The sequence below is a fragment of the Pongo abelii genome, chromosome 2, assembly GCF_028885655.2.
Source record: "Pongo abelii isolate AG06213 chromosome 2, NHGRI_mPonAbe1-v2.0_pri, whole genome shotgun sequence".
Lineage (NCBI taxonomy): Eukaryota > Metazoa > Chordata > Mammalia > Primates > Hominidae > Pongo > Pongo abelii.
In genome coordinates, this window is record NC_085928.1 from 130,848,386 (window position 1) to 130,863,992 (window position 15,607).

Below are 15,607 nucleotides of genomic sequence, written 5' to 3' on the forward strand. Positions count from 1 at the left end.
TTTCCTACCAGCCATTACAACTTGTACTAATCCTTTTGCTTAGCTGCTGTTTGTATTGTCCACTAAAATTCAGGTTTCACAAGCCAGAGGCCAGGTCTGTTTTAGTCACCTACAGAACAATGCCTAGCACACAGCAGACACTGTAATGTTTTAAATGATCTACTCATGCTGCTGTCACATGTACAACATTGCTTCATAATAATGCTGACTTTTTGAGCTGCATCACATCTAAAACTTTTCTCCAAGTAAGATCATCCCAAGTTACTCTATTTACTCTCATCTGTTTGAAAATGTGCCTCAATGCCTTTTTCTGTAGAATTTACTAGAGGTCCATCCCACACCAATTTTCCATCGATCAATTTAAATAAATACAAATGGCCAACGTACTGGCAGTATGGATAATGATCATCATTTCAATGCTAGTAGACTCTACTAAGACTACTCCGTTGTATTACTATTTAAAATTTAATAATGACTCAGATCACTACAGACAAGTCAGACGTGGCACCTGTGGCAAATCTGCCTCTGAATGCTATATGAGGGCTTTGCATTCATTTTATCATATTTGGGTCAGCATGTACTTTGGAGAGCAGACAGAATTCAGGTTTTAACTACTCTGTTAAAAGTATTAGTGAACAATACACTGCCCCAATGGTTTGCTGTGACTGTAGCAAAACCGAGTGACAACTTAAATATGTTCTGTATGTGAAAACCTTTGGCTTTGTAAGATTTCCTGAGTGGGATGGGACATCAACTTGGCCTTCCCAAGGTTGATCATCTATGTAATGTGGCACGGACTCTACAAAGCAATCCATAATCACTGCATGTATGTTTCAAGAAAAGAGCCATTGGCATACAGCAGAGTTCCTGGATTACGGTTCTCAAGCAGAGGCTTTGATGAGCTTTTAGCCTATAAAAGAGGAGGTTTCCCAGAGGATTAGAAGCATATTCTGACACCAGTTACTAGGTCTTTTGTTTCACTTTAGAGCATGGCTGCATAAAAGAGGCTGAATAAGAATGGGCTTATTATGAAACCCAGTTTCACTTCACTGGTGACAGGGAATGTGTCAGATGTCTCAGGCGGGTGCCAGCATCTCTAACATAATCAACTATCTGGAATAGCTTTAGGACTTGGGGGACCATCTCTAGGAACCCAATGTATTTAGCACCCCTAGACCCTTGCTCACTTGTTAGCATAAGGTAACTTTATAATAAGGTTACCATTTGTAACTCTGTAGACTAAGAGTCCATGTCACATTACATAGATGATAAACCTTACATAAAGTCAAAACAAGCAATTCAAAGATGTTATATTTTCTCCAATACATCTTTTCTCAATTGAGCCTGCAGCAGAGATCACGTCTTTTTTGCCACACTGACGTCCAGAGCTTCTCTGTGATTGCAGGAAGGTCAAAATTGCTAAAACTGCTTGGGTGCCAACTCAGAAAGACTGCCAGCAATGGACAGCTGTAAAATGTGACAGCAATTTCCCCAGCAATTTCCACTATTTTCTGAGGAGGGTAATGAAGATGTTCTATTAAACCATCCAACCAAATTAGGTTTTTGTGTTTTGTGTTTTAACAAATATGTATTGTTTACCTACCCTTTCTCGGACACTGTAGGGATATAAAGACATAATAATCCCTACTCTCAGGGAACTTAAAGTCTGCTGGGAAAGAACACAAACCAAATAACACCAGAAAGATGCTGCTTCTTTTCAGTTCTATACAAGTACCTAGAGTGCTACTCAAGCACCAAAAATGCTTCTAATCCTCTAGAAAATTCCAGGCTACGAGCCTTTCTAAACATACATTCTCCCACTTACGGCCTAAGTTCTCTAGGGCCATCACTTTCTCTACAATTATAAAACATTAAATCTGCCTCTCTAGCAATTTATTTATTTATTTATTTATTTTGAGACGGGCGTCTCGCTCTGTCACCCAGGCTGGAGTGCAGTGGTGCGATCTTGGTTCACTGCAACCCCTGCCTCCCGGGTTCAAGCGATTCTCTTGCCTCAGCCTCCTGAGTAGCTGGGACTACAAGGCGCATGCCACCACATCTGGCTAATTTTTTGTATTTTTAATAGAGATGGGGTTTCACCATGTTAGCCAGGATGGTCTCAATCTCCTGACCTCGTGATCCGCCCGCCTCTTCCTCCCAAAGTGCTGGGATTACAGGCATAAGCCACCGTGCCTGGCCTCTCTAGCAATTTTTACTCTTTTTCTCTCTATATTTGCTTCTTCCTCTCAGCCTACAAAACATACACCTAAGTTCTTATACTTTAGAGCCCCAAGAGAAAATTTCCTTGATCTCCCTCTAGGGACTCTTGCAACCTTGTGGCTTTCCTCCTACTCCTTTCTCCAAGTCCTCTTCATTTCCCATCCTCCATCCGTAGACATCCTTCAGAGCACAATTCTTTCCTCCTCCAATCTCAGCAATCTTGTGCACTTTACCATCACCCAAACTTTCAAATCTAATGTGGACTACCAAAACCAGTTCCAGCCTCAGCTCCACTGTCAGGCCACCTCAGATTCAATGTGTGCAAAGCTAAACACACGAAAGCATCAAAATGCTCACTTTCAAATGACTCCACAAAATTAACATATATAGATAAGACAGAGACAGAGCAAACATAGTGAAATTTTGCTGAGGAATCATGGTGAATGGTGGGAGCTTGCTGTATCATTCTTTTAACTTCTCCTGTAGCTGTGAAAATCGTCAAACTAAAGCAGTTGGGAAGAACATGTAGGGTCAGAATCAAAGACAGAAATCATCGTCCTTGCCTTTTAGGAAGTTTATAATCTATTTAATTTGTCTAATCTAATCTAAAAGTAGGCCATGTAGATCTGGGAGTTCAATGACTCATTTAATAATAAACTCAAATATATAATCAAACTGCAAATATTCACTGAGGACCTACTAAGTGGCAGCAACATGCTAAGCATTGCATGTGATCAACGAAGCAAATAACAAAACCTTTTTTTAACCCTGGGGACAGGGTCTATACATCTCTGCCTCCCTCAAGCCAGTTCATCCTCCTGCCTTATTTATTTCTGTTAATGCACCACCAACTTCCCCAACATCCAGAAGAACCTGACTCCTTTTCAAGTCCTCCATATCGAAATCAGTGGCTAAGTTCTATGGATTCTACTGTCTTCTACCTCTCCTTCCTCTCCACTTTGAAGGCCACCACTTACACCCCAGACCCTCTTGACCTTCCACCTTAACTACTGTAGCAATCTCCAAGTCTCCTGGTTCCTACCGAGCTCCACTCAATCCTTACTCTGTCTCTATCCAGATAGCCAACTCTATCTGAATGACAGCCCCTATTCAAAAGGGTTTTAATGATTCTCCAGCATCTACATAATAAAATTTAAAGCATTAGCCTGACACTGAAGAACACAAGCTTTATCTATTACTATTTATTCTCCCACTAATGTTTCTTACTCTCTAGACACAGCTTTTACTCACTTCTGCCCAATAGTGTCCTTTTTCTGTCTTCCCTCTGCTGTCTTGGCTTACACTGTTTCCTCCATCAGGAATATCCCTTATTCTTCCCCACCCCACTTCTCACCTCTTCCATGAAGCCTTCCCAGATCACTAAGTACTCCAGCCACAATCCCTCAAACCTAAGTCAAAGTAATCTCTCACTCCTCTGAAACTTTATAACATGATATCTGCATTTTATTATTTTCCAAATAATATTTATATTTCCAAGTACCATTCAAAATATGTGTGTGCATGTCTTAACATCTTGACTAGATTATGAACTCCTTGAAGGTAGTGCCTTTTCTTTTCTTTCTTTTTTTTTTTTTTTTTTTGAGACAGGGTCTCACTCTGTCACCCAGGCTGGAGTGCAGTGGCGCGATCTCGGCTCACTGCAACCTCCGCCTCCAGGTTTCAAGCGATTCTCCTGCCTCAGACTCCCGAGTAGCTGGGATTACAGGCGCGCATCACCATGCCCAGCTAATTTTTGTATTTTTAGTTGGCCAGTCTGGTCTCAAATTGCTGACCTCAGGTGATCCACCCGCCTCAGGCTCCCAAAGTGCTGGGATTACAGGTGTCAGCCACCGCAGCCAGCTTGTGCCTTTTCATTTATAACAGGCCCTCAAAGTTTGTGACAGGAATTTAACAAGAATCCCTAAAAACTGTGAGTATTGCCTTCTAAGCTATAAGCATTTTTCTCAAAATACTGATTAATATTTTAACAGTGGTATAGCTGTTTATTGTGATAAAATATATATAACATGAAATTTGCCATTTTAAGTGTACAATTTAGTGGCATTAATTACATTCACAATATTGGGCAACCATCACCATTATTTCCAAAATTTTCACCACCTCAAAAAGAAACTGTATTCATTAAGAAATAACTCCCCATTCTCCCCTCTCCTCAGTCCCTGAAAACCTCTAATCTACTGTCTGTCCTTATGAGTTTGCCTATTCTAGGTATTTCACGTAAGTGGAATCATACGCTATTTGTCTTTTTGGTTCTAGTTTATTTCACTTAGTATAACCTTTTTTTTGAGATGGAGTCTCGCTCTGTCGCCCAGGCTGGAGTGCAGTGGCGCGATCTCTGCTCACTGCAAGCTCCGCCTCCTGGGTTCATGCCATTCTCCTGCCTCAGCCTCCTGAGTAGCTGGGACTACAGGCGCCCGCCGCCGTGCCCCGCTAATTTTTTTGTATTTTTAGTAGAGACGGGGTTTCACTGTGTTCGCCAGGATGGTGTCGATCTCCTGACCTCGTGATCTGCCTGCCTCAGCCTCCCAAAGTGCTGGGATTACAAGCGTGAGCCACTGCGCCCGGCCCACTTAGTATAACATTAAGGTTCATCCACGTTGTATCCATGCATCAGAACTTCATTCCTTTTTATAGATGAATATTCCATTTTATGGATTAACCAAATTTTGTTTATCCACTCGTTTGTTGACAGACTTGGGTTTTTTCCACTTTTTGGCTACTATGAATAATGCTATGAATACTGACATACAGGTTATCTGTTTGAGCCTCTGTTTTTAATTATTCAGGGTACATAGCTAGCAGTAAAATTATTGGGTCATACAGTAATTCTGTTTAGCTTTCTGAGGAATAACAATAGTATAGTTTTACAATCCAGATATAGTCTTTTGGTAAACACAACCGCCACAAGGCTTCCTGCTCATTTGAAAGGCAATTCATCTCCAGATAGGTTTCTTTACTCTCTAATAGGAAAGGCCTCCAGTGACGATCTAATTCCCAACAGCCTGACCCTAGTATGGGTGCTGTTTTGATTGTGCTGAAACCCCAGTCTCCTGGTTGTCACAATTTTTGAACACTGTCTTTACATGCATAAAGGTATACACACTGCAATGGTGAAACTAAACCTCATTCAGATGTTTAAGTCACACTTCTATCCTTAACGCCATTTAGTAACATCAGATAAATGAAAGATGCTAAAAGGAAGAATACTTTTCAGCACATAAGATACAGGGTTTTATAAAGGATGACTTCTGCTGAACCTATTTCTTATACCCAAACAACCATTTAAAACATGCTGAACCTGGACGAGGTATGTAACACTCCACTGTTGCAAGAAAAGGATCTCTTTCCATTGTGAACCATGATGAGCAGCCTGGGACTTCTGAACTGACATCTCATTACCATTACCACCAATTCAAGGAGGTATTGGAATGCCAGAAAAACACAATGTAAATTCACAGAAACTACGTGGAAGTATACAAAGTGCTAACTTGGAGCATCTGTGTGCAAGGAGCAGGATCAGAAGAGGTCATCAGGACTATCTCTTGCTTTTTATTCCACAAACTTCTGTATTTGAATTTTTCAAAAACATGCATTCTTGTATAATATAATGGCTTAAAACTATTTAAAATATAGGCAGTGTTAGCGGAAAAAAAAAGCTATCAAAAGAAGGCTAAATGGAAATTCTGTCACATACAGAAAAACTAGTATCAGGGCCAGGCACCATGGCTCACGCCTGTAATCCCAGCACTTTGGAAGGGCAAAGTGGGTGGACTGCTTGAGTCCAGGAGTTTAAGATCAGCCCAGCCAATAGGTAAAACCTGGTCTCTACAAAAAAATACAAAAAATTAACCGAGTGTAGTGTTGAGCGCCCGTAGTTCCTGCTACTTGGAGGCCTGAGGCAGGAGGACATCTTGAGCCCAGGAGGTCAAGGCTGCAGTGAGCACCACTGCACTCCAGCCTGGGTGACAAAATGAGACCCTGTCTCAAAAAAAAGTGAGAAATGAAATGTATTTTTATTATTCTCACCCGTGCTTGAAGGGTTTAATGACTTTTCAGACATTTTATCCTAAAATAGCACCCCATCTCAATTTTTAGGTTAAGTCACTACTGAGACATTTACTCATGATACAAATATATCCATTAAATAAAATCTGAAGTTTAAAGGACTTAGGCAAAATATGCCATTTAGTCTGTATAGACATACTGTCTACAGATATTCGTGTCTACAGGCTAGTTATAACTAGTCAATTTAGCGAAGTTTGAGCCCTGGGCTATAAATAACAGCTGCAAAACTGACTCTAGTGGCCCAGAGTTCATCAGCTATCTAAAAGGCATAATTCTACAATCTAAGATCTGGCACGCTTTAGGGAATCATTACAAAGTTAACATATTTTTTCCCCTAAAAGAATAGAGCTAAATGATAGGGGAATAAAAGCCTAACCAAAATGAAGAGTGAGTTGGGAAACTATTTTGTGTGTGTGTGTATGCATATATATACACATACACACACAAATAATGCAGAGATACTAAATTAAGAGTTTGATTTCTATGGCAACATAAAGCAGTTTGAAAATACTTACTTAAAATCACTTTGGACCAGGTCATTGAACACAACCTGTACTGTGTTCTAAAAAATATCCACCCAACATAATATACAACATTAAGAATTTAATTTTATGCTTTCATACATTATAACATATTGAGCAATTGCATTTCACATAAGTTTTGATGCTCAATAACTTCAAATATTTTTGCCAAGTGCCAAAATTAGTGAACACAAGCAGTGCACCTTCCTTCAAGAGGAGCAATTCTACTGATTTGCAATAATCAACTTTTTTTTTTGAGACAGGGTCTCACTCTGTCGCCCAGGCTGGAGTGCGTCACCACACCCGGCTAATTTTTGTATTTACTGAGAAGTTACTATGTGCCAAGTGCCATATTTTAATAATGTGTTTAAAACTACACAATGAATGCTGACTGAAGAAAGGAAGTATGGCAAAGGGTAAAAATATAAGACAGACTAATTGAAAACCAATTATTTAACTCATTCAAATCTCATGCTTTCATGCTGAGGGTAATTTTAAACATGTACGCACTTAATATATCACTTAATTCATAGATTTTCATTGGATGCTGACTTCAAAAAGTATCCCTAAGGCTGGGTGCAGTGGCTCACGCCTGTAATCCCAGCACTTCGGGAGGCCAAGGTGGGCAGATCACAAGGTCAGGAGTTCAAGATCTGCCTGGCCAACATGCTGAAACCCCATCTCTACCCAAAATACAAAAATTAGCTGGGCATGGTGGCACGTGCCTGTAATCACAGCTACTCAGGAGGTAGGAGAATTGCTTGAACCAGGACCTGGGAGGCGGAGGTTGCAGTGAGCCGAGACCATGCCACTGCACTCCAGCCTGGGCTACAGAGCGAGACTCCGTCTCAAAAAGAAAATAAATAAATAAATAAATAAATAAATAAATAATCCATCTTTATCTCCAATAAAGTACATTAAAATACTAAATAATTAAATCCCAAAAGGTAACAGCACAAAACGTAAAACCAAACTCTTTTAAGAGAGCTGAATATTGGGACTACTATATAACATTAAGACTGCACCATTAGTAAGCCAACCAAAAGTAAAAATTTTAATTCACATTACTCAAACGGCCCCACTGGAAAATATCTTCAGAAAATAAAGTCATCTTTATTGTTAAAAGACAATATAATATACATTCTCTTGCAAAATGAAGATGCCTTGTATTTTCTCTCAAATCTGAGATTTTTCTTAAAATTTAGTATTTTGAGCTTTGACTCCGTAACATCAATCACCCAACAGCCACCCAGTTTGGAGCATCCCCTGACCACAGGTAATTCCCAAACGTTTCACCTTGAAGGGGTAATTGGGAGGGTTTCCCAAAGATAAAAAAGTTCCACATGCCTCAGGAGCATAAATCTCTCACACATAAACTCAGTTAAAATGATGTGAAACTGAAGTGTACTTATGCTGGTTTTTTTAAAAATGCTTAATCCCATGAAAATCTTCAAATGGTTTACAATTTTAGATTTGACTGTGCTTATTCACAAGAAAACCATTATATGTTTTAATCAATGTTATTAATAACACACACACAGGAGACACACAATACCAAGCAGGAGCAATAACCAGACAGCACAGAACTACCTTAGGGAATGTACATGGATTCCGCACAAACAACCAAGGGAAGCTACAGGCTTCCATGTGAACCACCACCATCAAAATAATGAGTTAGGCCTAAGTCTTATCGTTTCTCCACTTCTCAACCATCTTGAGAGATTATTAGCCAGGAAAGAATTCCCCAGAATGATTAAGTGCTTCAATTATAAACTATAGTTTAAGAGCATTTCAAACTCAAAATGACTTTCCTTACAAAACAGGACAAAGTTTCACGGAAGAGCATCCTACACCTAATCAACATTAAGAATGAATGTAACCAAAACGGCAAAAGTTTTATATTTAATCTACTAATTAGTTTCCAAAGTTCACTGTTAATAAACAAAATACTTCATTTAGCTTTCCAACCTGACTATTCTCACACACTCATCTTAAAAATTGTGTATAGCCACTGAATACTTTGTTGTCAGTAACTTCTACTCCTACCAGTAAGTTTAGAGTATTTCTGAAATCTCACATCCCTTTCCAACGCCGATCCTGAGAACTAGGTTAAATGTTATACTTAATTTTTAAAGTATGGGAGTTACAGGACCTCCCTTAAATAAATGGCTCTATTCTAATACATAGTTGTAAGTCACCCCTCACTTCATTGTTGATCTAGTAAAATCATCAAGTCTTCCACCTTGACTCAACAGTAGCAAAATGGCTTCTCTAAATAAAGTTGTGATCAACAAACCCTTAGAAAGCTGGTTTCAATTTGTTTTGAAACTGAAACACACATATGTATACAGTCTGAATAAAGCAAGTGAAAAAAACACCCCCATGAAAGTTTAAATCTACAATTTAAAAGAAAACCTTTATCAAAGCCAGAAATTGTTTCCTGAATTGCTCTGCCAAAAGTCTAATAAAAAATCTATATGCTATGGAGTAAGTTTGAAGATCCAGTGTTTAACTCTATGTTCTTTTAGCTTAGCAGAGATTGAATAAGAGATTACTATAGCAAAGCAGTTTTCCAAACCAAAATGTCCTTCGCATCTAAAAGGTTTTACATCATCCTTAATGGCATATCAAAGACCCATGACTACGCCAAGGATACAGCTTTAAATTTAGTTTTGTTTCATATATGTAAAAATCCACTCCAAATAAATCCATTACTTCTCCTCAACAGTACTGAGCTTGTCAGAGGCTCATCAAAACATTATACTCAGGTTAATAAATTTCAGCTGTTACGTGATGTTAGTGCCATAACAAGCATTAGCCGAAGAATCAAAGAAAAAGTATATAATAAAAAAAAAACCCAAGACAAAGGTAAGAACAATTTTAAAAATGAAAAAAATCTGAAAAGCAACTCACCTGCAATTAGGTGGAGGGTCTAAAGTGATGTCCGCCAGCTCCTTCTGAATTCTGGAGTGGGAGAAATGGGAAAGACAAACACAAGAAGCATTAAGGCGTGGAAGCCTCCTCCCACCTGTAACGTGCAGGTCTGCAGATAAACCTAAGCGCGATCACTGGATTCTACTGGGCAAAGAGGAAACTACACATTAAGAACTTCAGGTTCCTAGTTTAGGAAAAAAACTTTTCACGGAGGAAGTGAGGCAGCCTGGAATCTCCTGTTCTCATCTGCAAAGTTTGGCTTCCAATCTTGCCTCGCACACCAGGGCAGTTCTATTCCTCGGTGTTTTCCACGTAGGACCTAATTTTAAAGTTTCTCACTTGCGGACCGGTTTCCTCAGTCCCTCCCCTGCACCTCCTCTCCCCAGGACGGAGAGATCACAGCCATCGGTGTGTGGGAAGGACGCCAGCCTCCAGCCTCCCTTGCCCCTTTCACACCTCAGATGCTCTCATGCCCACCCCGGCAGGGCGTCCCCGACAGGCCGAAGGTCCGAGGCCTCTCCCGACACCCGACCCGCCCGGAGTCCTCAGTGACGAAGCCAACATGGCCGCTCCCCACGAGGCCCCTCGGGCCCGAGTGACCTGCCAGCCTTCGCGGCGTGCCCGGGAGGCCCAGACCGCAGGTCGCTCCCCAGCGGTGGGCTGCCACCTCCCGGCCACCCCGCCCCCACCCCGCGCGCGCCCCCGATGGCTCGCGCCGCGCCGGTGAAGTTGCGGGCGGGGGAAGGGAACAGGGTGCCCGCACGGGGGCTGCTCCGCGCCGCCCCAGCTCTCCTCTCCCGGCGCCCAGAACCTCGGCCCGAGACCGCGCGCGAAAGCAGGGCGCGAACACCCCCGCCCGCCCCTCGGGCACCACGGACCCCAAGTGGTCGGCCCGCGGCCGCACAGGTGCAGCGGACCCTGCCTCCGCCCCGCACGCTCGCCGGGACTCTCGGACCACCTCCCCGGACCTGCTTTTCCCCGGGCGTCCTCTAACTTCCCGGGGTCTGCCGCCTTCCTTCATGGTCCGCTCTCTAGCTCACACTGAGCATAGACCGGAGACCTGCAGTTTTCTCCCTCCGCACCAACCCTCGACTTCACAAAGGGCCCCATCCCCCACTCATAGGCCGAAGCCACCAGGCAGTTCACACCAAGCTCTGGCCTTTGTCTTTTGCTTACCTAGGCACTTAGAGCATCAATTAATACGACAAAGTTTAAGGCCTCTAAGCTTCTTCCACCTTCTAAACGGTGCCTAATTTTATAACCTTTCCTCCTCCTATCATATAAAGCCCAATGGGGCTATGTTACAACTTAAAAATCTCACCGAGGCAGCACTGTAGTTAAAAAAATTTTAAACACACATACACAGCAATCTAATTCACAAAGGATGCGTTTTCCTTTCCAAAGGTTTTCTGCGGGTAGGAGGACAGGAGGACGGACGAGCTATATGTAATGAGGAACAGGATTTAAGGACGACGACTGGGGGAGGTTCTATAAACCTTCCTACTGGAGGACATTTCCTGTCCCTACATATCTGTCAACTTTAGAAAGGGGTTTGTTCACAATCTCAATTGACACGTATTTGTGTCCTGCTAAATTCTACTGCTACCAAAAAGCGTTTCATTTCTGAGACATTCATACTCCCGCTGTTTGACTCATGACTGTACATTAGACTCAAAGTTTGGAACATTGATTTCCTGATTCTTTACCTGCATCTTTTCAAATAACTGTATTTTAAGACCTACACGCGTAGGCAAAAATTTCCTCCCCGGAGCACAACGCATATAAAAATACATATTGACTTCAGTCCTCCTTGCCAACCCAACTCCCACTATAAAAGTCACAAAAAAGGTAGTTGTTTCTTTAATACCTAAGAAGCGTTAATACCAAAAAGCTTTATCAACTTCATCTTGACAGACAGCATTTGCATTTCCAAAAAACTGGCGAGAGATTTGCAGGAGTAACTCATACCTATTTCCAGAGAGTCATTCTTGTTCAGACCACTTGCAATGGGGGCTTTTCCTCTACCCACGGTTTAGAAACCACTTTCCAACATGCAGTTAGCCTGTTAGTTTGCCAATTTAGGCTTCTTTTTCACTCCTACTCCTGGTGAATGTGCCCCTTCCAATTCTATGGGCAACACCTACCTTCCAAATCAATATACTTCACAGAACAGCCTCTATAGGGTCCCACTAACATCAATTTTCCTCATTCTCTTTCCTGGATACACTGTCCCTCTCCATTTTTTTACCTTTTTCTATTAACCTTAGGTCTGCTTTAACACTAATAGCTACTCTTTCAGCAAGATTATCAGGGAGCTAAATTCATTGCAGAAACAAAACAAAAGCCCTGATGTTAATTTATAGGTAAAATTACTATTTGTAGCTTCCCACCTTTCATTTTTCTACACCTATCATCTCTTTTCCAGAACTTCCAAATAAATTTTTAACTTGTTTAAAATAAACAGACAAAGTATGTCTAGTGAAAAAATCCCCCTCTCTGTAATTCACTCACAACAAAAGCAGAGTATTTTCTATTTGATACCTGTGTCTTTACCCCCAAATATATTCATGTACACCAGGGATATCTAGCAAAATATAAAAATGCAAATTACCAAAAGCAAGTATCCTGGCTTGAGCACGTGAGGCCAAAACGTGAATGAGGATCAGAGAGCCTAGAGGATTGAGGTGGGGCGCAGTATTAAGGAAGGGCCCGTCCCAAGTGGGCAGAGTAGATGTCAGGTTCCAGGAAAACCGCACAGGGCTAATCAGTGAGGGTCAGTTAGGCCTCTGAGAAGCTGTACAATCAAACCAAACCTATAAAAATGAGAAACAATCTTGCAGAGGCACCTTGCCACTTAAGACCTCCACACTATTTTTTAAAAGTCACTCCTTCATCAGCCCATGGTTAGGTCACCAAAACACTGCCAAGTTTTCAAATTACAAGTCAGGCAGAATGACAGAACAAACTCTCAAACCCTGACTTCCAGGCTCACTACTCAGGGGAGAGATCTAAAGTCTCATGTTCTACTTCATTTTAAAAATTTTTAAGAAGGGTATCCCTATCTAACCCATCATTTGGAGTTCTTACTATCTTCCTAGTTTGCCACCTTTTTAACAACTGCCTAACTCTGAGAGCAGAAGGATTTATGAAAGGGTGTCTCAGGGCTCCTAGGAATCCACTAAAGATTATTTTGAGGGTCATGGCAATCAGAGGATATTACTGAAGGATGGCAGGGGTAAAAAGTAGCTACCTCCAGAGCCTTAAGAGGAAAAGAATAAAGAAAAAGGGAGACCACTTAGGATGGCAGGGATAAAAAGTAGCTACCTTCAGAGCCTTAAGAGGAAACGAATAAAGTAAAAGGGAGACCACTTAAATTGAAAAAATAAGGCAAAGTAACATTTTCACAGCATGAGGACAGCAAATAGCATGAAAAAAAGACAAGTCTCCCTGAAATTGGTAAACTGAAGTTTTTAAAGAGAACCACAAAAATAACCTAGAATAACCATTTTATAATCCCTTACTGATTCATTCGCCTCAACTCTCAGAAAAATCTCTTTAAATTCCACCAGAAAACATCTGTCTTCACCTACTAAATTTTGTACCTGCTAATATGAGTTTCTTATTTCTTATGCAATTTGTGAAGAAAGCTCTATTTAGAAAAGATCATCCATGCAACAGGTGACGAGAAGGTAAAATGGTCACAGAATTCATTTTGATGCAGTTGTCTGGGCTGATATTAGTAATTAAGAAATGGGATCATGGCCTTGGGGAAGGTCACAGATTAACCATTAGCAGGACAAGAAATCTGAAATCAGATTTGGGGGTCACTAATAAAAGTAATGAGGAATCTTACAAACTTCTGCGAGAAATGCGAGAGGCAAGCCGCAACAGCTGCATGTGAGCAATGATTAAAAAAAAAAAAAAACAGAAGCAGCAATAGAGAAAATAATTAGGGCTTCCAAGGCCCTTCTTTCATTTTTAAGAACACATAAACCATGAGGAGCGTTTAAGCTATCCTCATTGGGAGGCAGACCAAATGCAGCAAGAGGCAGTTCGGAAAATAGGAAGCCTGTGGAAAAAAAAAAAAGAGCACAGTACCTCTTGGCGCTGGTGGAGAGGAGTTTGGAGTTTTTGCTCATGCTGACTTTACTCTCCTTCTTCTTGGGGGTGTTTGTTTCTTTCTCGGTTTGCTGGTTGGAAGACGAAGATGAGGAGGAGCTGGTGCTGGCCCTCGAATCGTCATCCGACATAGCGAACCCCCCACCCCACCCCGCAAACAGCCCCTGCAGGGGGAGGGAAACAAAACAGAAACACACAAACCATGCAGCCAGTGTAAATAAGGAACTCGGGTGCTGTCAGGAGGGCATTGACTAGGGGCGCACGCGGCCGCCCACCGCCCTCCACTCGCTTTTCAAAGTCTGCAGGCCCATTAAGGCTTTTGCAAATCGGACGCGGCTTGTTTATTTTTGGCCCCAAGTGGGGAACGCTGTGGGAAAACGGTCTGGAGCTAGGAGAGCGGCCCCTCCCTCGCCCCCCGGGGCTCTCCGCTGGGCAGGGAGGGAGTAGCCCGGGAGGCGAAGGAGGGCAGGGCGGGGGCGCGGGGCGCCACGGCGGGGCTGGGAGGGAAGGTCCCGGCGGCCGGCCGGCCTCGGGGCTGTTTTTGTCCGCTTTCCGGGGGTCGTGAGGGGCCGGTGGCCCGGGTGAGACTGTGGGGCCACGAGCGGAGTTTGGCGAGGTCGGGAAGAGAGGAGGGGCGGGAAGGAGTAAGAGAGGAAGCCGAAACAGGGGTACGGAGGCGGGGAGCGGGTGCCCGGGTGGGGGAAGGGAGAGGCCGGCGGGGGGCAGGGGCGACGAGGCCCGAGGCCCCCCCGCGCCGCGCCCCGACGCCCCTCCCGGCCTGCCTGCCTCTGGGCCGCCCTGCTCACGTCTACACGGTCGGGCGGGGGTCCGGAGCACACGCCCGATCGCCACTCCTGTAGGGGGATAGGGGCTGCGGCGGGGAATGGGGCGGGGGGGGGTCGGCCTCCGCAGCGAAGAAATAACAATGAGCCCTTCCGCCCCGGAGGGGTTAATCCCCGCGAACCCCCCGCCCCTGGGGAAAACGGGGCTCCCCCAACTCCCTCCCACCCCCGCTCCCGGGCCCCTCGGTGGCCAGTGGGGGCTCTTGGGGCAGCGCTGACAGTTCGAGCCACAATGACCCCCGCCCCCGATGCGGGCGGCCCCCACACCCCACGCGGCCCGGGGTCCCTGCCCATCCCCCGCGGGCGGGCCCCGGACCCCTGGGGCTCCCCAGCCCCTCTCCGCTCCCCCCCCCGCCGGCCCCGTGCCCTGCGGCCCGGCGGCCCCGGCGGCGCGAGTCGGGGGAGGCGGCGAGGGGTGTCCCCGAGGCCCGGCGGCGCGGCCGGGGGGCGGCGGGCCGCTGGGGGGATCCCCGTACCTCTCTTTGTGTCTGGCTCCTCCGTGCCGCCGCGGCGGCTGCTGCTGCGGCTGCGGCTGGGCCTGGCCACTCGTGTCTCTCTCTCGCTGGGAGAGAAGCGGAAGTGCAGCAACAGCAACTATTAAACAGGCAATGGCTTCCCCCAGCCACACACGCTCGCACACACACCACTCCTCCGCCGCCGCCGCCGCCGCCGCCTCCTCCTCCTCCTCCTCCTCCTCCTCCTCCTCCTCCTCCTCGCCCTCACCCCTCCCCCACCCGGCCCGGTCCCACCCACCCGCGCTCCCCTCCCCCTGCAACACCTCCTGGGGGTGCGCGAGGAAGACCCAGGAGACCCCAGGAAACCCTGTCCCCCACACACACCCCCAGCCCAGCGCCTCCTCTGGACGCCCGGGAAGGGGGCGAGGGT

General features: G+C 44.5%; 1 protein-coding gene across 4 annotated transcripts in view; it reads right to left on the reverse strand.

Annotated features, from left to right (window-relative positions):
* UBE2E1 (ubiquitin conjugating enzyme E2 E1) overlaps positions 1-15,390 on the reverse strand; it is an 83,592-nt gene extending 68,202 nt beyond the window's left edge. Inside the window, exons 1-3 of one of the 4 annotated variants that reach the window (XM_024245074.3) lie at positions 15,199-15,390; positions 13,860-14,044; positions 9,741-9,791 (exon numbers count right to left, since the gene is read on the reverse strand). In XM_024245074.3, the coding sequence (XP_024100842.1) occupies positions 9,741-9,791; positions 13,860-14,011 (203 nt within the window). In that variant the 5' untranslated portion in view covers positions 14,012-14,044; positions 15,199-15,390. Of the gene's footprint in view, positions 1-9,740; positions 9,792-10,729; positions 11,431-13,859; positions 14,045-14,686; positions 14,983-15,198 lie in introns of those variants that run through there. The other 3 variants (XM_054552506.2, XM_003776300.5, XM_009239278.4) reach the window with 3 other exon arrangements.
* Positions 15,391-15,607: the final 217 nt, after the last annotated feature.